The sequence below is a fragment of the Dryas octopetala genome, chromosome 7 (genome assembly GCF_963921425.1).
Source record: "Dryas octopetala chromosome 7, drDryOcto1.1, whole genome shotgun sequence".
NCBI classification, from domain to species: domain Eukaryota; kingdom Viridiplantae; phylum Streptophyta; class Magnoliopsida; order Rosales; family Rosaceae; genus Dryas; species Dryas octopetala.
The window spans coordinates 1764659-1786984 of NC_141372.1; the positions used below are offsets into that span (position 1 = coordinate 1764659).

Sequence of the window (22326 nt, forward strand, 5' to 3'; positions counted from 1 at the left end):
ACCTCGATACCCAAGAATTCAAATAATCTTTCGACCAAAAAAAAAAAAAAAAAGAATTCAAATAATCAATTATAAAAGCCCACAAAGCCCATAAGGGTGTTAACCCACGTTAAATATAATAGCTATAATTGAGTGTATTTATATCATGATGACCCGGTTGGACAAAATGTGATCAAGTAATCCGACCCGGCACAGGTACAAGTGCTGGAAGCATCATCATAAGCGTAGCTATAGGCCGTGGGGCACGCAGTCTTGAACATCGCCGAGTACTGAGTGGGAGAGCAAGTCTGGGGCGTCGCGTGGTCCCCAGTGCAGCAAAACTCGGGCGCGTTAAACGCTGCGCACGCGCTCTTGCACGCGACCACCAAACCCGAACCCGAATCCGTTACCCGCAGCTCGGGCGGGCAGCTCCCGTTCAGGTCCGCCACGCACCCCGCGTACTGGCAGTCACCGGCTCCTCCGGTCGCACGCAGCCCCATGCCCACATTGTAACCGTCCACCAGGCTGACGTCATAGAAGTCCTTGTCGCCCTGGGTGGACCCGATCGTGAACTCCGCGAGGGTCACCGGGGGTTCGCCGCCCCCGGCGCATTTTAGCGAGCCGCAGTCGCCTGTGAGGCATCTGCCGTTTCCCGAGTCGTCGAAGGTGCAGCCGGTTCGGGCCCAGAAGCGGCCGGACCAGCCGGGAGGGCCCTGGAGCTGGACCGATGAACCGGGGGCCAACATGAAACCACCGTCACCGAGAAGGGCGGCGCCGTTTCCAGAGAGTGTGCCGGGCCAGACAGTGTAGCTGCAATGGTTGTGGAGCGTGAATAGAGTCGCGGAGACCACGTGGCCTGCAGCGGCTGCGAAAAACAAATTAAACAAAACATGTCAAACCAATTAAACTGATCGAGAAATGAATGGTGGTAAGTTTGAAGAGGCATTTACCTAGTGATAACAGAATGGGAAGAAGATAGAGCTTAAGCTTGGTAGAGCTGATCATCATCGCCATTAGTGTATTGTGTAGAGTTGTGGAAGTTAATTCATGGATGTTGGAAGTTTTTGCTTGCTCATTGCTATTTATATTGGAGGCCCAGAGAGGCCCACATCCCCACGACTCCCTTTCTGTCACACCCTTTCCTATCCTTGCCAACTGCTGCTCGACATGTCACACCTTATGATTCTTTCTATCATAAAATGAAATTATTCTTTAATTTACTCATTCAGATTTTAGTTTAAATTGTTTTTCTTGCTTTTAACAATGAAACATGGCAAGTAGCTGCGTCTCTTTGCCACACACCCATGCCAAACGCGTTTATGTTTAACTGTACGTTCCTTGCAGCAGCATTGCTTTGCTTGCATGTGTTTGGTTTATTGATTCGTACTTCAAAGCCTCATTTGGTTGTAGGACATGACAAGATTATAAGTCTTGGAAATTAAGAAGACTCCGCCTCCTTCGGAATGCGGGACATGACAGGACTACATTCCATGACGACCCACGTACCCTTCAGTTTGGGTTAGCACTTAGCAGTACTCAGTTATTTTGGACTTGTGTCCAATTTAAGTGTCCAACCCAAAATTCTTCTAAGATCAACTCCAACAGCTTAGCTATCTCCCTCTCTCTAGGTATATTAGTTAGTTGATTTTCTTCCAAAAATCATTCTCCAACATATTAGTTATTTGGTTGACTAATTTAGAATTTACTTTTTTATTTAACTAAATTTAGGTGAGAGGAGAGAGAGAAAATATCTATGATCAAAGCAACCCAATAGAAAGAATTTTTGAATTCTTTGAATGCAACAATACAAATTCATCCATCATCAATTATAATATCAAATTTAATTAAATCATAAAATATCAATATTAGTTAAAATAGAGAACATTGTTTGCTTTCCTATTTCTTAGCCTAGAGGTTTTTTACATACAGGATAAAACTCCAAATCCTCCAGAAAGTTGGCAAGACAAAGAAACCTACTACACATAAGGTTTCACAAGATTCTACCAATTGCTTCACTCACTCAATTAATTGTCTTCCAGATAATGATGATGAGTAACCAACCCCAAAACCCAATCTTTTGTTTTTTGACTTGCTGTTAATATGATGTACTTTTTTACACTGTATTGGGTCAGTTTCCAAGTTGATCCAAGTTAGACAAGATTGTGGACTCAACAAAATTGGCAAATGATGTAATTAATTTGAATGAATGAAAGGTAGGAAATGAAAATGACATGAGCAGGTAATCTGATCTAACAAGTTCTGCTCTGCCTCCTCAATTACCAACTATAGCAGACAACACTATGAACCTCATCACAGCAAAGATTAAAACCAAGGATGAAAATATTAAAAAAAATCAATGAATACTATTGGAAAATTCTTGTTTAGGAGTGCCAAGTTCATATCTTTCAAAAGTGATCATCTGTAAATCCTTGCATGTAGTTTCAGCCCAAGCCATTATAGCTAAAGGAGTGAAACTGTCATATACATATGCACTGCAATGATTCTTTTCCAAGAAATATATACAAATTATATACAATGAGGTAAGTTTGTACCTATGGGGCAGATCAGTCATATAAAGCTCAAACATTCAGCATTCAAATAAAACTTAACCACAACTCTGCACCAAAAACCATTGGCCTGCGCCCCATTGCATGCCTCTCTGTTTCGGCATTCGGAGATTCAAGTCCGGTCGAGGAAGCAAAGACTTTAAAGATGGCTCTATTCACTCACTGAATGGTAACAATAAACATGCCCAAAACACTAAAAATTTGTAATGTGCAATTTTATTTATCTTTTCAATGTTATTCATTTCTAGGTCTATAGCAAACAAATGTTGCTTTAACAAAGGCCAAAATTGGCATCGGATATATTTCGAAATAGGTAGCTGAAGCAAGGTATGCACATGATAAACCGATGTATATTTTAAACCAGACGGATGCAAAAATGGTAAGGTATATGAGCATGATAGTCAAAACAATAACCGACATAAAATTTACCGAGCACTTGAATGAAGAAAGCTCTTCTTCTATTCCTTCATTAGGGAAATGGCCTTGAGCATTGAAATCCGACAGCAACTTGTCCTTGAGCTGGAATGTTTCGATTAACCACGAGGCAGAATCAGTGTTAGACGCTGGGATTTCTTCAATAGGAATACGCCGAACATGAATGTGAACTTCTGAAGGATCCACGCCAAATGCATTGTCCAAAAATGAAGGGCATTGATTCTTGTATGCGATGGTCAAGTCATAAACTGCAGCCAATTTAGAAGATGAAGACACATGTAAATATAATAGCTAGGAGCTATTAAAAAGAAAATGTACAAGAAAGACTGTTCACATGTAAAATATATAGTAGATAAATTCAAATGCATAAATGTTCAAATAACCTGCTACTTTAACTTCCAAAATGCATTGTCCATACATTCTAGTGCAAGCACAATTCAAATTTTTTAGTGATGACTACCAACTTAAACCAACAATGGAAATGTGAAAGAGATTAAAAAGGACAATCATTCACTAATACAGAGAAGATTATAAGGCCTTCTCAAAGCAAAAGAATCGCGATAACTGATAACCCAGCACTTAATTGACTGAACGGGAACGAAGGTGATTGAATCATGTCATATCACAGGAATGAAATGTTAAAAACCTAAAACAAAGAGAGAAAATGGGGTTTCAGATAGGCAAGAAATTACCATAACAAAACAATTATAGAATATAGAGACCTGTTTGACCTGAAAATGTGTAAACCGAATCAAACACACATAATACATGCATGAATACAAACATACACACATTATTTCCATAATCAGAATAATAACAGTGACCATCATGATCTTGTCTAACCAAAGCAAGAATAAAGATTTTGGTAAGAAACTATGCTCGGAAAATTACAGAGTGGGGTCTTGTGTAAATAACCTGCATCCAAGGAACCTCTAAGAGATTCCAAGCAAGCGCAAAAACCTTTAGTTCTTGGAAGTAGCACATTTGAAAGCACAGGAAGTCCAGTTTCAGCCGCAAATATCTGACTCTTTTTGCATTTTTCTTCACTGTATAAAGCAAGGGGAGAAAAAACAACTAAATATCTACATACATTTATCTGTTAAATTGAATAAACACAATCAGTTTCAGCATGCACTGTAGAAAGTTGCAAGTTGAAAATATGCCTTATGCCAATATCTTAGAACAGGTGACTGGAATATATAAATGGAGTGCATTGGTTAAATATTGCAGAGATGTGCAGCAAAAATAAGGCAATACTATAAAATAAGGCTATGTTTGCTTCGCAGAATCTGATTCTAAGAATCTTATGCTCATTTACTTGGACTGGGGGTGTTTAGAAACCTCTGAAAGTCAGCATTTCCTTTCATGTGTTGGAGCATAAATATAAGGGTCATTATAGTTTAATATAATGTTAAACTATAGACTGAGATTTTTTTTTTTTTTTGGCCAAGAAACTATAGACTGAGATTGAGAAACCAAAATAGTATGTAGCTACCAAACATACGAAATGGGAAATGAATCTCATAACTATTCACAAGTGTCAAAATCAGGAAACAAACAGAGTCTAAGTTCAAACAAAACTTTTTTTTTATTTTTATCTTGAATATAATAACTTCAAAATAATAATCCGAAAAGACATGCGCATGGATTAATAAGGAATATAGAGGGGGTAATAAGTAGTACTTAAAGTCAGTTCCTTCAGGAAAAATAGCCAGCCAGAGAGGGTCTTGAGGATCCGTAAAGGTTAAAAGCATTTTCTTTAGAAGTGGTTCATCAGCTTCCCATTTCCTCTTCAAAGGAATGAACTCCAAAATGTGAAAACCCCAACCAAAGACAGGCATCTTCATCAAGCTGCTCTTAAGGACATATTTGATGTGGCCAAGGCAGCTCTTTCGCAATGCAAGATCCCACAAGTACATCCAATCAACCTCAGTTTTATGATTGGCAATGAGCAGAGTGCGTTCCTTTGGCGGGACAATGTCGCCGGAAAAAACCACTTTTGTCCCGTTGATCTTCTCAAACAGGAAGGGCCACAAGGCCAGCCAAAAACCAAAGAGGGTGGCTGTTGCTTTTCTGCTGTAATGTATGCTGAAAAGGCGCAATATCACAGCAACCAAAGGTGCAATACAGACTAGAATCATGAAAGCAGTGGAAAGAAACACCACCAAACATAGCAGACCTCTTACAACTCTAAAAGAAGTCAAGGGCCGGTGCTTCAGTTTGTTATCAGCATTCAAGGGACAACCCATCTCACTCCAGGTAAAACCTCCCTCGATGCAGCTGCAATCACCAAAAGTTAATTACTTCAAATGTTACAACAAACATAAAATCCCATGAAGAAACAATATACACATGCACATGTATGTTGAAATTTCTCTTTGAACAAGTAGTGGGATGATAAATTTTACTCATTATTTTGGTTTACTTATGTAGTTATAGATCAGATCTTCGTTAGATTTCCATGTTTCAATCAAACAGTATCCCATCCTTTGCAAACGAAATATAATCAAGAACAAATCTGAAACATGAAAATATCCAATCACAAAAGACTCGATTGCATCAAAAGTGAATGCACCAACCATTCTTAATTTGCAAATAACACAAGATACAATTATACAATGTAGTATATAACAGAGTGTACATTAAGAAAAATCGAGAAAAGAAAAGGGGGTACCTCATCGGCACCAATTTGGAGTTAGAGACAAGTTTTGCTTTTGTTTTTGTTCGCTTGGATCGGGAGGAAAGAGTTTATGTTGTAAAAATCAAGAAAAGATAAGGTTTTGATATAAATAATAAGAAGACTAATAAACAATCTAAAATTTAGACCTTGATTTGTTGATATCATATATAGGCAATGCGCAGCAAAAATGCGAATCTGGGAGTATATGGCAGGGCGACAAGTGTAAGCAGAGGAGATTCACCAAAGATTTGGGCGAAAGCAGAGAATGGGTCAAAGCTAATAAAAGCTCCTCCTCATTCCTCAACTTTGTCGGATGATACAATTATTGGTTTTGGATTAGATATTACGTTAAATTCGATAATGATAAGGAAGTTAACAACCAACCAACCTATCGTTTGTTTCCAGTATTGTATTGTACGAGTGTTGTTTTGGTGACGAGAGGAGTCTGACGCAATCTCACGCTACTTGCCAATAAGCTCTCTAGCCTTTTTTGTGTGCTTATTTATTTATTTCCACATGCTACCCCTCAACTAATTCCGTGCATGTCCGATGGGTAATTACTGGGCCAATTTGCAACAGGACCTCTAAGGATAAGCCCATCTGGCCCAAACTACAGACAGATTGGATTGGGCCAAAACCTTGGTGAGCTAATATCAGTGGGTAGCTGCTTGTATTAGTCATTGATGAAAAACACTTATCTATAATATAATAGAGATATGAGCTCGCTATGTTAAGATATATATATATATATATTTTTTAAATTGAAAATTTTTTTACGTTATAAAATATTAAAATATAGATGTTATCATGTTATTGCATTGGAATACGAAATCAGCATTATCCATATTACAAAAAAGGTTCTCTCGTCATTGATAACATATTTCTTATCAAGGGTAGAGATATTCATTATTGAGGAACACCAGTTGTCATTTCTTTTATTTGCATTTTTTTTACGCTTTGTTTGTCTTGTATTCATTATATAATGTAGCATTGTGATAAGAACTATTCAATTTTTAGATCATTTTTTTAAAATTATTTATTTATAAAATTAGACAAATAAAAGATCGTAAGATATCTTTTTTCAACTTAAAATGTGTTACATCCGTTTATCAGAAAAAATGTGTTACACACACATAACTTTTTTTTTTTTTTTTTTTTTCTAGAAAGACAACTGATAAGCATTATAATAGTCTAAGGAAGAAAATTCCAAAAATCATATAATATTATAACGTGGTGGTTACGTCGGTCAATTAGAATGAGAAGCTTCCTTTTAGAAAAGAACGTTGTTCTGATGCGGCTCCTGCCATACCATTCAATATTTGCAATTTTCAATTGATTGACTATTCAAGTGGAAGCAGCTTCAACATCAAGGCGTGAAATAAGACCAAAAGAAGAAAGACATTCATTTCCAGACTGTGTAACACAAAGGGCTAATCTGTATTGAGATTAATTAAGAATAATAACAACATTTTATAATCCTCGCTTGGGTCCTCTACAAATCCAAAAATTGGGATATGTTGTCCCAAAATAAATAAAATCAGAGAACAAATTACAAATTAAGAAGAAAAAAAAGAGAATCATATTCACAATCAATCTCTTGGCATGACATTAACAATGTTTTTCCCTAACGATGCCCAGCTGAGTCTTTGAGTCCGAACCAGATCCCAAATGTGTGGGCGCAATCTCCTTTGAACTTTTCAAATGCACTTTCACGTAGAAGTTCAAGAAGAGCAAAAGAATGGCAGCATTCAGCACCGAATTGCAGACCCAAGCCCCAATCCCATTGCAGCCCCCTTTCAAAAAGTGCACCAAAAGCACCCCAACATGGCAGACCAGGTTGCAACCAAGCAACACCACCTGGCAGTTCACCACGAACGGGAAACACGCGCCCCGCAACCCGATTCCGGTCCAGAAGCGGTACCCGTAAACCACGGAGTAGAGCAGAGAGGTGGAGAGTATGGCGAGGACCTGAAATGATTGCGAGAACTCGAGCCAGAGGAAGGAGGTGAAGATGAGGATGGACTGGTTGAACAGGTGGAAGAAGGTGAGTCTTCGGCGGCGGAGGATGGTGAAGAAGGTGCGGAGCAGGTGGAGAAAGCGCGAGAGGTAGAACACGTAGGACCAGAAGAAGACGCGCCCCGAGGGGCGCGTGCCTAGCGGGAAGCAGAGGAGCCACTGGAACGGGGTCGTCTTGTTGCGCCGCCAGAACCAGCGCGTGTCGCGAATCTCGGCGGCGGCGGAGAGCAGGATGCCGAGGAAAGTGACGGCGGAGATTAGGGCCATGAGGAGGCTGTGGACGGCGGGGATTGGGCCGAGCGGGACGGGGCGGCGGCGGCGGAAGAGGGTTAAGGTGAGGTGGAGGAAGGTGGCGACGGCGATGTAGAAGGGGATGGCGGTGAAGAGGAAGGACCACGTGGAGCCCCAGGATTGGGAGGGGCTCCAGCGGAAGTTTAGGATTGTTGGGTGCTCCGATAGCCAGTACTGGATGGTCTTAAGCGCCATGGGTTGCGTCTCATGCGTTTGATAAATTTCGCCAATGGCGATTTTGATCAGTGAAAAGACTCGAAAGACAAGAGAACGAGTTTTTGGTTTTGGTTTTGGTTTGGATTGCAATTTGCAAGGTATTGAATGAAATTATCTTTGCTGTGTTTATGAAAGTGGGTGGTGCTGTTGGAAGCGCAAATTGATGCTTCTGCTCAGCGATTGGAGGTCAGCGGAGAAATATTGTATGCTGTGGACTGCGGTCCGTGGAACTCTCTTTCTTTCAGTCCTTTTCTTTTTGTTTTGTGCTGGACTTTTATACCAAACAAAGTTACAAAGCAACGCATAATAAATTTAGTCGGTATCTTGGACCTCATGCTTTTTCGCAATTTTTTCAATTCTCACATTTTTTCTAACCCAAAGATGTTAGTTAGCATCTACAAGTGGACTGGGACCCTGCAAACATTGAGTCCCATTCAAACGCGTCTCATATGAAACACGAGAATTTTCACAATTTCATCTGTTAATAGCATTTTATAAATAAAGCCCTTTGAGTATTGTCTTATCAAAGAAAGAATAATGCTATACTTACCACATTTCTTATACCACATTCTTATACCATCTCACGTGTCATTACTTTATTGAACATAGTTTTTCTTTTTCTTTTTGGGTTTTTATTTTTATTTTTTAGTATCCAATGTATGAATGCCATGTAAGTTGCCACATAAGGTGGTATAAAATTATGGTATAAAAATGTGGTATATCTAGCACTACTGATCAAAGAAATATGTCATTATTTTTTTATTTTTTGAGATATAAGGTATAGGTTCACCTCATACCTTCTTAGGATATAGAATGAGGTTTGTAAAAGCTAAAAATCTCAGAGTTAAAACCTAATATAAATCCGACAAACTAAGACTTTAAAAGAAGTAAAAATACACTGCCGAACACTCGAAAATGACCACCAAATACTCGGCACCTGATATGTGTGAAAAAATTGAAATTAATTGACCAATATTATGTAATATAAAAATGGTTATAATATTATTGGACTTTAGTTAGAATTTTAAAAGTCATAGGCTTTATTCAATAAATTATTAAATTAAGGACCTAAATAGAAGTTTTCATTAATTTTTCACTAACTTTTAATTTTTAATAAAAAATTAGGTAGGGCTTAAAGTCCAAGCCCAATATCTCAAAGGCTGGGCACCAAAGCCCACAGCTTCCCTCTTTGACCAATCGTTTTCTAAATTTCCCGGTTCAAAATGCCCACCCTTCCTCGACCCAACCTAAACCAGAGTAGACCCGAATATCTCTATAACCCAAAAGTGTAGACAGATTAGAAAGCTAATAGGAATAGGATTGACAATTTCAAAGACGACGTATAACGGTATAAGTTATAACATGGCCCTAAACGACAAAAAACGACACGGGTTGATGTGGATACTGTTGATTTATGAATCATAAAGAATAATGTATTCAACGGCCAGAAATAGCGGGATCACAATCTACCGTCGAAAAATTGGCAGGTGGGAAAGAAAAACGAAGTCCTCTCCGGAGATTCCAAACGCGTCATATTGCATCTCCACCAAACCCACACAACTCTTTGCATTTCCTTCCCGTCAACGAAATAGTCTCTCTCTTGCCAATACTCGTTTTGACTTGGGGATTCGATTCGTCTACTCCTTCTATGTAAAGGTCAGTACTAATCTCTGCCCAAATTTTCGTTCATCTATTTGATCGGATTATTGAATAGATTTCATTTTCGTGTAATGATCGGATTCTGATAATGGATGAAAGCAAATTTCATATTCATGTATAAACGGTGCGTTTGTTGTATGCTATTACGATTCGAAGAGATCTCGGGGTATTTGAACCGTTCAGTTTGAAACTCAAAAGGATGAAATCCATTATTTTCAAGATCAGGAATGGCGAGAAAATTAAAATGAAAGAAATTTAACAAATAGTTGTTATACAATTAGAAACGATTTGCCCAGTTTTCTACTATTTTTAATTAAATGGATCCCTAGAGTTCTGGATTTTCAGAGATTTTTCGTAAGAAGATATGTTTTCGATTTTATTGGGTGGGGATTTTGGGTGGTATTAGGGTTTTGTGTTGTTGTTCAAGTTAATTGAGATGCTGCAATGGTTGGTATTGATTGAATTAATGCATAATCTAATTCATTTAGGGTTGTCCAGGGATGTCAAGTGAGTTTGGGGAATCAACGAGCAGGTCATCCCAAGGGCCTTCTCCTTTCTCCAGCAGTAACAACAATAATGGTGATGCTGGTAATTTCGAATGCAATATCTGCTTTGACTTAGCCCAAGACCCAATTGTTACCTTATGCGGCCATCTTTTCTGCTGGCCTTGCCTTTACAAATGGCTCCACATTCACTCCCACTCTCAGGAGTGCCCTGTTTGCAAAGCCCTGGTCAAGGAGGAGAGTTTGGTGCCCTTATATGGTAGGGGAAAGACATCAACTGACCCAAGATCGAAGTCAATTCCTGGTGTTAATATTCCGAATCGTCCAGCAGGGCAAAGACCCGAAACAGCTCCTCCACCAGGACCAAACCATTTTGCCCAGCGCGGGCTTGGATTTATGGGAGGGCTCGGAGGTTTGGGAGGGTTTGCACCAATTGCAACCACAAGGTTTGGGAATTTCTCCTTTTCTTTTGGTGGCCTTATCCCGGGTTTGTTGAATTTTCAAATGCATGGGTTTCCTGATGCTTCCATGTATGGTGCAAATGCCGGATTTCCTCATGGGTTTTCAAATTCATTTCATGGCACCGGTGCTCATAGATACAATCTGCGTCCTCGTGCGGGTCAAGGACATCAAGATTATTTCCTGAAGAGGTTGCTTTTGTTTGTTGGAGTTTGTGTTCTTCTTGCTCTTGTTTGGCAATAGGCTGAATATGTTTTCAGTCTCAAACTGCTACGGATGTTTAGGGTGTTCAACCTCATGCTGCTGTATATCTGCTAGTTTATCTTTATTTTCTCTGACCAGGTGAAGTGTTCATATTTTACTATTTTCAGTAATCTTGTAGGCTTTTTATGTGTCGCCCATTTGTCATCATGTTGATTGTGGCTTACATAACATGATATTTGTATTTCCAGACTCTCTTTCTCTCTCTCTCTCACACACACACACACACACAGAACACTGCTCCCCTATTCAACATTGTGCATGGGATCAGCTTTCTTCACACACAATGCACTCAGGAATGAAATATGATGTAGCAGGTAAGAATGTAGTTTTGAGTAATGATTTTCTTCCTCTAGTATCGATCTTGCTCATCATGTTGCATGTTGGTGCCTGAATATTTTTTCCCCTGGCCTGTATTTTGAGGGTTTTCTTTTTCTCCATGGACCAAGTGCATGGTTATCATATACATACGGTGAATATATCACAATGGAACAACTTACTGTTTTGTGAAAGTAATGTATTATTAGTGAACTTCAAATGCAATTTGTATGAAAAGCCAATTATGATTTTTGAACAATATGCAATTCCCACATTGTGAATGCATTGGTACGATACAGGATCTACCTAATCTGATGCATACCGTCTTTAAAGTTGTTTATTTTGTTTTAAGCTTGATCCTGGAGGAGTGATAGATCTGATTGTCATGGAATGCCTACCATCTTAGAATGTTAGAGGTATAAATTATTATGAATGTACAAGGGCCCAATAGAAAGCAGTTAGACATGTACCAATCTTGTCCAAAGATGCATTGTTTATCGAATAAATTTATTGGACTATCCGATCACTTTGTCAATCATCTCTCTAATTAAGGTGGAATTCACCTGTATAGGTCTCACATGGGTGAGTCTCACCTTTATTAGGGAGATGGTTAACAAGGTGGGCAGTTGAGATGGTCTTCCGAGTTCTGATCCACCAATTTCATGTTGCTTTTGGTTGTTGCCCCTTCTAGCTCTTGATTTGCTTCGCTGAACTAATTGTGTGGCAATACTTGGCGACATCGAGGTTCATGTGGGCATGAGCATTGAGCACCTGTCGGTTTCTTACTTTTTTCCATATGCACACTCTTGTAATTTAAGTTTAGGCCATCTCCGGACTCCAATTCTCCTCTAAAACTCTTCCCAAATTTTGAGAAACCCTCAAAAAATATGACAAATCAGGTTGTGAGTCCTTTGAATTTGGGCTTCATTTTTCTTGACTCTCCTCTTCCTTGTTGTGTGCAGCTTCACCTGAAAAGTCTATTGGGCATTTAATTGGGCTTGATGCGATTAATCCTATATTTTTGTGTCGTACTCAGTAATCAGTAATCAAGGCACTATTTATTTGTCAGTTCTAAAGAGTCCATGTCATAATAGTATAATACAATATGGCAGTATGCTTCCAAAAGTGGGTTTCAACTTCCAAAGTTGACGTTGGAGCAAAAAAAAAACACTTCCAAGTTGATGCTAGTAATTTCATGGGTCACTCAGCAAACAACACCCAACCCAAACTAAATAAAGAAAGAGAACGGAAAATGAGAAATTAAAGAGAAAAAAAATTTAAGAATTTAAGAATTTAAGAATTTTAGTAATTTGAAGGGAAAATTGCACTAATGCCTCCAAGCTAGTGGGGGTGTTACGATTTGTCACTAAACAAAAAAGTTATACGATCAATCTCCCAACCTATGCTTGTGTGACAATGGAGAGCTTTCGTTCATTTCGTTCATTTCAATCTAATAATTTGTTAAATACTGACTATGTACTCATCACTCAAACTCAAGTGCTTTTTAAAGGGCATTTTCATCACTCTCTCTTTCTCTCTCTCTCTCTCTCTCTAAAGAATCTCAAAGACTCACAATAACAGAGCTATAATAGAGATTGAAGTTCTTTTTTTTTTGGCCACTTGATTCAAGTTCTTTAATATGTTGGGTATTTTATGAACTTTGAAATACTTACTCTCCTACATAAAAAATGATAAAAATCAACACCCAAACTAAATTAATTACAAAATAAGGCTCTGAGTGGCCAGCCTCCACGAATTGACTTGTATATTCATTGTCACTTGCGCAGCGGATCCATGTAAATAATTAGCCCATATATAGGTTAAGGACTTAAGGGTGTACATGTAGGACTTAAGGACTTAAGGGCCTCAAACACAACCTGTTGATGAAATTAAAATTGGTTAAATTTTGGATTCCCATTGTGTAACGTGTTTCACATTATATAAGTGGGTGTTGAAGAGTAGATATTTTTCATCAAAAGACCAAAAACATAAAATTAATACAGTGATGCACTATGGAACTTCAGCATCAATTGGGAGTGACCAAAACACGAGAGAGAGAGAGAGAGAGAGAGAGAGAGAGAGAGAGAGAGAGAGAGAGAGAGAGAGAGAGAGAGAGAGAGAGAGAGAGAGAGAGAGAGAGAGAGAGAGAGAGAGAGAGAGGAGTCAAATTAATAAACTAAAAAAAATAAAAAATTAACAAAGAAGTAAAAACTTGATAAGCTTCTTTCCTTGCAACTACCTGGAAGCCCGCTCATGAGTCGTGTCGTCGTGACCCAGTGGGCTGTCATTTTCATTCATTCTATTCATCAACTTCTTTGGTCTTCATTAATTATATGAGAACAAAGAACACCAAGACGGAAGACCAATTTTTTTTTTTTTGGCAATTGTACGAAGACCAATTTATATGTATGAAAAAGTTATCATTTTATCTACAAGGTTCTAAGTTCCAACTTCCAAGTGTATAATTTAAGTAGCACGAGGCAATGCATTAAAGTCGTCTCTGAATATTAAAAAGTTTGATTTTGAGTAGTCTTCAAAGCCTATGCTGGTGGTGCACGCGACCGCGATTCTATTCTAATGTACCAACTGCCAAGCACCGACGTTATTGTATGTATTTGAACTTAATTGGTGTACTTGTAACATTATATGATGAGAGAGAGGAGAGGTCTGAGAGGACTTCATGGCACGACATTAATAAATAATGATTTTATCTTCTTAAACCTTTTATTTTGGTCAAAATTTGTACTACTGCTGAAGTTTTTTTATAGTCACTAAAGATTCAAAATTAATTGATTAATTGATGCAATCATTGTATAGTTGTGTGCATTCAGCTAGCTAGCATGCACTAGCAATCCCAATCCCTAGTATGTAGACAAGCATGTACATGATGGTGAACTTCATTTAGTTTCAAGCTGCCTCTATTGAGTAATGACCATCATGACCCACACACGTTTGGGGTTGTCGGTGGTGAGTGTGACCATGGAAACTGTCTTCTTCTTTTTTCCAAAAAAGAAAAAAGAAAAATAGATAACTTGACTATGGGAACGTACTGTCAAATGTGTATGCATTTATAACGAAGATCTGAATTTGGGTTGATTTAATTTGCTTAATATGTGTAAGGATATTAATATTAATTATAAAAGCATAAACCCTTCAATCGTGATATTCAGCCAGGGAACGAAGACTTGTGAACAAGTGCTAGCTAGCTCAGTCTTTTATGACATCATTAAAGGTTAATCCTTGCTTCAATATTGCAAAACCATGGCATAATTAATAATGACGCTTTCAATATTGACTTTTTTGGCACATGATCGTGATGATATTAGCCCCTTGCTGTACGAGTGAGTACTAGCAGTGGACGTAGGAGGACCACAGTAATTAAATTGTTCACGACGTCCCTTAATTTACTGGGTTTCGTCCTCTTTTGAGTAATTCTGAAACATGACAAAGTATAAGTGTGTTAGATGCTTGTCATATATGTATGACTACACGTACCCAGTTCACCGTGTCCCTAACACTTATGGAGAATTAATGAATATATTTTGGACCGACGTGTCTTTTCAATATCTGCTACGTAGTTTGCTGTCACAATACAAATTATGACCTTTTCTAGGGACCTGCAATATAAGAAATTAAGAATTAAAGGTGATTTTATCATGCTCTCATTGCACCGTTGTGATTAAAATTTCGGTTTCGATAAAATTTTTGATAAAGATTTTTACAAAAATTTTGATTTCGACAAAATTAGACAAAAACGATGAAAATTATTATCAAAATATAAAAATTTTAAATGAAATTTGACTATATGCTTATTTAACATATTATTTACTACATTAATAACAAATATTAAAAAAATTAAATTATATAGTAGGTTTCATGTGATATAAAGTGAATATAATGCGCGCTGGAGACAAATACAGTTAAAAAATTGGTCACTAATTAATAATTATATAAATAACACCTCTAATTTATTTATATTACAATATTAAATCATGAATTAAATAAGTATTCAATAACACATAGAGTTTCTAATAGGTTCAAAATTTCCGTTGTCTTCAATATCATCATGTCCAGAATAGGTGAACTACGAAGAATAATCACCACAATATACATCTTCAACCATATGGATCAAGAGGTGGTATTTGTGGTAAGATTTGCCCATAGCCATACTCATTTGAAGAGCTATTGTCAAACTCACTTAAGTAAAAGGGTGAGGCAACTCAACTTTAAACCCAAAATCATATTAAACATTTAAATCTTCCCCAAATATACACAATCATAGTCAATAACTATTTCCAAATTTCAAATAAGTATTACAAATTTTTCAAACCCAAAAAAAAAAACTATTTCCAAATTTAAACAATTAAACCCAAATATATTTGGGTACGGTTTAAGTCTTTATACAATTAAACCCAAATTTAAACAATTAAACAATTAAATACTTGAATCAAGTAATCAACCAGAAAAAAGAAAATCTAATAAATATTAGATACTTAGATAGTGGAATGGAAAGATATCGAATCATTTATTGCCTACTAATGCCTACAGGCTACAAAACCCACTCATTTCTATGTCTTTATCTAAAGAAAAATCATTTATTGTTTGCTGTGTAAATTTGGAAGAAGCTTAAACCCACAACTCCACAAGGACCACAACACAAGGCCGTAAGTATTTGACAGATTTGGGTACAAGGTTGAAGATACTTATTGGTTGCGCTGTGCGCAGGGGGAGGAGGCAGGGGATCATGTCGTCACGCCGAAGGCAGCTGGGTGCGCGTAGAGGGAGAAGACAGAGAGAAGTTGCGCAGGGGGAGAAGACACATAGAGAGATCTGAGAGATGAAATGGAAATGAGGCTGAGACTTCTGAGATCTGAGTTAGTCACAGCGAAATTTAGTTTAAATTTCACCAAATTTCATCGAAATTATACATAAACATACTGTGGGGGGGTTCGAAATTTCGGCAAAAATTTTAGCAAAATTTTGCCGAAATATTAGCGAAAATTAATGGATATATTATAAATTTTTGGAACCCCAAAAAAATAAAAATTTCAGCAAAATTTTCAAAATTTCACTCTTTGATTGTGAAGAACAAAAAGAATAAAGTATTTTTGAAGCAACTCCCAGTTATTAAACTCTACTTAATGACACGTATAATCCACAAAATGAATTAAGCACCAATATATATATATATATATTTTTGCTAGGTAGCTAACAAGGGTCCAAGTGCTATAATTCAAAAGTTGGCATCTCCGACCACAAAATTATTAATTTGTTCAATAAAATTCGGCATAGTTTTAGCACATGACTAGCTGTGACATGCATATATTTAGTATGTTCCACGTAGCTCTGGAGTAGGTCAGCAGAAAACTTGGTTATGAAGTATGAATTTCAATTTTTTTTTCCTCTGTAGATTCCAAACAGCATGCTTCTCATTTGGAGGACTCAGTTGCTCAAAGTTAGTTTTCCCCGACTGCGATATCTCAACATTTGAGAGAGATCATTAACCAGAAAAATAATCACAGTGAAAATAAAAAATAAAGAAAAAGAAAAAGTGGATGGGCAAGAATGAAAGATGAACTGTCATGACGACGAGTCATTGAGGAAGCATTGACCACCATGCGATTTGAATAAAAGCTGGACAGAAAAAGGTTGTAGGACCATTAATGTTAAATCATATGTACCTTTGCATATTCTTTCCCGCGCCGCTCTTTCGTTGGCAATAATCTTCTCTTTTAAGTTTCATCATTTTAATTAAGCTTAATTATCGATTTATCACCCAAAATTGTAACTAATTCCCATTTTACCACCTGAAAGTTTTTTTATCCCAGATTACCACTTGTAACTTACATCCGTGTCCCATTTTACCTTGTTCCGTCAACAATTCCGTTAATGCTGACGTGGCGCGCTGGATGTGCGCCACGTGTCACATCTTTATTGTATTTTTTAATTTTTTTAATTTTTCTATTTTTATAAACTTTGAAAATTAATTAAAAATAGCTCCGAACTTAGAAAAATACACGGAAAATTCCTACCGACTTGTCTTAACTAGTACTAATTTACTATGGGGTCAAAATGCCAATTTTCCCTCTAAAAATTTCCAAAAAAATTTGGAAAGTCCAAATTTATTTCTAAAAAATTAAAATACTCTAGACTCTTTGAAAATTCATAAAATAATCTCCCGAACTCCAAAAAATATGAGGTCTGCACCGTTAGTCTTCTAAAAACTAACAATACCTTTCTCGTGAACACTTGCTACCCAAAAGACCTCTCGGTCTTAGAGAAAAATAAAATTCTCTATAAAATAAATTCTAGAAAAATTCTAAAATTTCTGTAAAGTCTTGAAATAATTCTCTAAAACAAGCTTTTGGTAATTTTTCAAAATATTTTTGAGAATTTGTCCAAGAGTTTACGAAAATTCTAGAATTTATTTAATAGAGGAAAGTTTATTTTAATTTTTTAGAAATAAATTTGGACTTTCTAATTTTTTTGAAAATTTTTAGAGGGCAAATTGGTAATTTAACCTTATAGTAAATTAGTGCTAGTCAAGACGAGTCCGTAGGAATTTTTTTTGTATTTTTCTGAGTTCGGAGTTATTTTTAATTAATTTTCAAAGTTTATAAAAAAATAAAAATAAAAAAATGCGAAAAAAAAAAGATGTGACACGTGGCGCACATCTAGCGCGCCACGTCAGCATTAACGGCCAGATCGTCAGCATTAACGGAATTGTTGACGAAACAAGGTAAAATGGGACCCGGATGTAAGTTACAGGTGGTAATCTGGGACAAAAAAACTTTCAGGTGGTAAAGTGGGAATGAGTTACAGTTTTGGGTGGTAAATCGATAATTAAGCCTTTTAATTACTTTCTTTTACTGGAAGTAATTACATACATAAGCTCTAAAAAGATGGCAACTTTTTTGGTTGTTGCTTGCTACTGCCATTTCGAGACTAATGCAAGGAATAAAATTTTGATTAAAATTTTTTAATTTTGATAAAAATTAGACGAAAACGACGAAATTTTTTAATAAAACTTTACCATATATTTATTTAACATATTATCTATTAAATTAATAAAAAATATTGAAAAAATCAAATTATTTAGTAGGTTTTATGTGATATAAGGTGAATATAATGCGCACTGAAACAAATACTGTTAAATAAAATTAGTATATTCTTTATACTGTATATACTGTATATACCCTAATACTCTTTATACTCTATAATTAATACATTAAACTCTATATACTCTATATTCTTTAAGATATTAGGTTTTACACCCTTTAGAATATTTTTAATTTTTTTAATATAGAAATGTATTAGAGTTTAAGGTTTAAAATAACTAAACAAAATCTCAAACCTTTTTTTTTCTTTCCAATTGCCCACAGGCCCTAATCCCCCCTCTGTTTTTCTTTTTTGTTTTTATTTCTTTACTTTTTTTTTTCCATGTGCCTCTCTCTTCAGTTTTTTTTTTTAATCTTTCCTTCCTTTTTTCTTGTGCCTCTAACCCAGCCAAGCTTTGTCTTCACCGAGTGTAATAACCCAAATTTTGGCTTATGATAATTTTGTTATTTAAAATTTTCAAACTTGTTGTGAGGTTTGTTTAAAGGAATTAGAAATTTCTTTAAGTTTATTTTAACTAACTTAGACCTTGGTTGTGGTTCTAGAGCTTAGTTGTGTAGAAATAAATTTTAGAAAATGAAAATTCAAGAATAAGGCGATTATTATTATTTTTAGAATTAAATTATGAGAGTAGAATTTTTCATAATTTTTTTGAAAGAAATTTGATTATTTTGAGGTCATAGGAAATTAGTACTCATCAATACGAATCCGTAGAATTTTTCGGTGAATTATTTGGAGTCTTGAGCTATTTTTGGTGAATTTATGAAGTTGGAGAAAATAGCAAATATGATTCTTCTAATGTTAAAACAAGATTGTCATGTTAAAGTCTTTAAAATTAGTTCAGATTGTAAGAAATTGTAGAAACTAAATTAATATTATAAGAGGTTAAAGGTATATATGATCCTTCTAATGTTAAGAAAAAATTGTTATGTCAAGATATTTTTTGGAAAAATACTCAATGGCTATATAACTCTAATTTTTTTCTTTTCTATTCTAAGTTAATAAAGGAATAAAAAAAACATAGGAGAAGCTAGGAGATGTAGGACGTTGAAGTAGAAAGAAAGAGATGTAGGGTCCACTTTCTTTGAGGCTACAAAACCCATCTCTGTCTCACTCATTGGCGAGAGGCAGAGGTAGATGAAAACCAATCTAGAAGAATGGTACTAGTAGTCTGCCGGCTTAATGTGAACTCAACAACACCCCCAAAGAAAAATTCTTGACTCGACCAATTAAGCACCCCCCATTCCCCAACCCCAACCCCGATTCCATATTTATAATTTTATATGCCCTGCACTCTGCAGGCTGCACACTAAAAAAACCCATCCAGCTATTCATTCCCACTCATTCCCCTCCCTTTTTTAAAAACACCAAACCAAAGCGTGATCAGATATAAAAGCTAAGCCTAAGCCTACACCTCATTCAGATCTCACTCCCTAAAATTTCAAAGTATGCCTATGCCTCATAACCCACCACTACTCCTCCTTGCTTGCTTTCTCTTCCTCTTCCTCACTACCTCTATATCCAATGCCGCCACCGCCCAACAATTTAGAGAAGCCCCCCAGTTCTACAACTCCCCGGACTGCCCTTCCATCACCACCGTCGATGATGTGGCTGGTGGTGATGCTGACGTGGACCCCGGCGAAGATGACAACAGCAAGAACCAAGTGATGATGTGCTCCGCTGAAGCCGTCCACGTGGCAATGACCCTAGACACTGCCTACATCCGCGGCTCCATGGCCGCCATTCTCTCCGTCCTCCAACACTCCTCCTGCCCGCAAAACGTCCTGTTCCACTTGGTCGCCTCCGCCTCCGCCAACGCCTCGCTCCTAAACGCCACCATCGCCACGTCCTTCCCCTACCTGAAATTCCAAATCTACCCCTTCGACGGTTCCCACGTCAGCGGCCTCATCTCCACCTCCATCCGCTCCGCCTTGGACTGCCCACTCAACTACGCCCGCAGCTATTTAGCCAACCTCCTCCCCCTCTGCGTACGACGCGTCGTCTACCTCGACTCCGACCTCATCCTCGTCGACGACATCGCAAAACTCGCCGCCACCCCGCTCGGCGACACCTCCGTCCTCGCCGCCCCGGAGTACTGCAACGCAAATTTCACTTCCTATTTTACCCCCACATTCTGGTCCAACCCATCACTCTCACTCACATTCGCGGACCGCGAGGCTTGCTACTTCAACACTGGGGTGATGGTGATCGATTTAGATCGGTGGAGAGGCGGTGACTACACGACCAAAATTGAGGAGTGGATGGAGCTGCAGAAGGGGATGAGAATTTATGAGCTGGGTTCGCTGCCGCCATTTTTGTTGGTGTTCGCCGGGAAGATAGCTCCGGTGGAGCACAGGTGGAACCAACATGGGCTTGGGGGCGATAATTTTCGTGGGCTTTGTAGAGATCTGCACCCGGGTTCGGTGAGTTTGTTGCATTGGAGTGGGAAAGGGAAGCCATGGGCGAGACTTGAAGCCAATAGGCCTTGCCCTTTGGACGCTCTCTGGGCTCCTTATGATCTCTTGGAATCCCCATTTGTTTTGGATTCTTGAATGGAATTACAGTGAACTCAAGTCGATATTGGGCGGACAAATGTAGAGCAAAACGGTGCGTTTTGAACTTGATTAATTCCACTCATCAGGCTTGGATTTCAGTTGAACATGGGGAAGAAGAACTGAAGAAGGAAGGTGATTCGTTTTGTAATGTTGTACGTTTGTAGATTATACAGGTATCAGATACAGAAAAATAACTCATTCGTACTAAGATTTTCGGACAAGAAAAATAACAAGAAAATTAGTCCGAAAAAACAATAATGGATTATTAATTCATGAATTTTTGTCATCATATATGTGTGATATAATTGTATCATATATAGTCTGTAATTCATGATGTATAGCAAAAGAGCTATTTTGGGTGCCTTAATTCATGATATTTTGATTTTCAATTAGTAAATGAATGTTAATATATAATTTCAACATTCTAATCTTTACTTCTTTTTAACATATTATGTTGCAATAAGTTCAGGTTTTCAATTTGCTCCATTTGATTCTTTATCAGAAGGCAGAACAGGAGGTGATATATTATTTTACCTGTATGCTAAGCTACATTTCATCACTAGGTTAATTACATCACATCTTATTAATTAATTACCATCAAAACTAGAAGGTCTAACCCTTTCACTAGATTTAAAAAGATTGTGTAGTTCCAACTGACCAATCAGTCATGGTCAATTAATGTTATGTTATTGTCTTATCGAACCATTTTCAAACTTTTATTAAATACAGTCTAGTCTTTGAAGTTATTTATTTGTTTAATATCTTACATATAATCTAATCAAAGATCCAAAATTATGTGTTTGAAATAGTACAGGTTTTGCTAGATATTACTGTATTCTCCATTTTCAGGTAGTTTGCTTTAAGTGAAAGTAGTAGCTGGAAAGACATTTGCCAGCTTATTTGCCACTTTAACTTAATAAAAAGAAAAAGGTATTAGATTGCCGTTAATTAATTAATAGTTTTTTTCCTATAACAAAAATAAAATAGTTAATTGAGTATAATAGCTATAATAAAAAAATTGTTTACAAAGGAACAATTGTATCAGAAATGTACTCTATCTAAAGGAATTGAATATTTTTCAAATACAAGCAATCTGGCAATTGGCAAACAAGTTTCTCCCAACCCCAATTATGTATTCTTATAGAATTTGGATGCTATTACTTATTACTTAAAATTCAGACAAAGATTTACTAATAAGTAGAGAAAAAGAAGATTACTTACAAAAAAAAAAAAAAAAAAGAGAAGAAAAAAGTTGCATGCATGGTACCGTA

General features: G+C 37.0%; 5 protein-coding genes across 6 annotated transcripts; 2 read left to right on the forward strand and 3 right to left on the reverse strand.

Moving 5' to 3' along the window:
* Positions 1-57: 57 nt before the first annotated feature.
* Positions 58-1015, reverse strand: TLP-3 (thaumatin-like protein 3). The gene is made up of 2 exons (XM_086252606.1): positions 930-1015; positions 58-844 (listed from the first exon to the last, which is right to left on the reverse strand). The coding sequence occupies exons 1-2, from the start codon at positions 991-993 to the stop codon at positions 144-146; spliced, it is 765 nt and encodes a 254-aa protein (XP_086108732.1). The 5' UTR covers positions 994-1015; the 3' UTR covers positions 58-143.
* A 1765-nt stretch (positions 1016-2780) lies between these two features.
* On the reverse strand, positions 2781-5753 carry LPAT4 (lysophosphatidyl acyltransferase 4). The gene is made up of 4 exons (XM_086252604.1): positions 5656-5753; positions 4665-5261; positions 3897-4027; positions 2781-3229 (listed from the first exon to the last, which is right to left on the reverse strand). The coding sequence occupies exons 1-4, from the start codon at positions 5658-5660 to the stop codon at positions 2781-2783; spliced, it is 1182 nt and encodes a 393-aa protein (XP_086108730.1). The 5' UTR covers positions 5661-5753.
* A 1326-nt stretch (positions 5754-7079) lies between these two features.
* On the reverse strand, positions 7080-8439 carry LOC147278279 (fatty acid elongase 3-like). Its single transcript, XM_086252605.1, has one exon. It carries the CDS (start codon positions 8161-8163, stop codon positions 7270-7272), a length of 894 nt encoding a protein of 297 aa, XP_086108731.1. The 5' UTR covers positions 8164-8439; the 3' UTR covers positions 7080-7269.
* Positions 8440-9659: 1220 nt separating this feature from the next.
* On the forward strand, positions 9660-11263 carry LOC147278280 (uncharacterized). Of its 2 annotated transcripts, none has more exons than XM_086250387.1 (2): positions 9660-9840; positions 10332-11263. In XM_086250387.1, exon 2 carries the CDS (start codon positions 10344-10346, stop codon positions 11046-11048), a length of 705 nt encoding a protein of 234 aa, XP_086106513.1. In that variant the 5' UTR covers positions 9660-9840; positions 10332-10343; the 3' UTR covers positions 11049-11263. The 2 variants fall into 2 exon arrangements, with proteins under 2 accessions (XP_086106513.1, XP_086106512.1); XM_086250386.1 differs by having other exon boundaries at positions 9662-9840; positions 10342-11263.
* Positions 11264-19643: 8380 nt separating this feature from the next.
* Positions 19644-21444, forward strand: LOC147278281 (putative galacturonosyltransferase-like 1). The gene has a single exon (XM_086250192.1). The coding sequence runs from the start codon at positions 19949-19951 to the stop codon at positions 21050-21052; it is 1104 nt and encodes a 367-aa protein (XP_086106318.1). The 5' UTR covers positions 19644-19948; the 3' UTR covers positions 21053-21444.
* Positions 21445-22326: the final 882 nt, after the last annotated feature.

Bases quoted from the DNA above. Each gene is read 5' to 3' on its own strand.
- LOC147278280 (XM_086250387.1), top strand. From the start codon at position 10,344: ATGTCAAGTGAGTTTGGGGAATCAACGAGCAGGTCATCCCAAGGGCCT.
- LOC147278281 (XM_086250192.1), top strand. From the start codon at position 19,949: ATGCCTATGCCTCATAACCCACCACTACTCCTCCTTGCTTGCTTTCTC.
- LPAT4 (XM_086252604.1), bottom strand. The intron at 4,028-4,664 runs GTACTACTTATT...TGCTTTATACAG, and splicing joins CCTGAAGGAACTGACTTTAA to TGAAGAAAAATGCAAAAAGA. The intron at 3,230-3,896 runs GTTATTTACACA...AATTGGCTGCAG, and splicing joins TAGAGGTTCCTTGGATGCAG to TTTATGACTTGACCATCGCA.
- TLP-3 (XM_086252606.1), bottom strand. From the start codon at position 993: ATGGCGATGATGATCAGCTCTACCAAGCTTAAGCTCTATCTTCTTCCC. The intron at 845-929 runs GTAAATGCCTCT...TGTTTTTCGCAG, and splicing joins TCCCATTCTGTTATCACTAG to CCGCTGCAGGCCACGTGGTC.
- LOC147278279 (XM_086252605.1), bottom strand. From the start codon at position 8,163: ATGGCGCTTAAGACCATCCAGTACTGGCTATCGGAGCACCCAACAATC.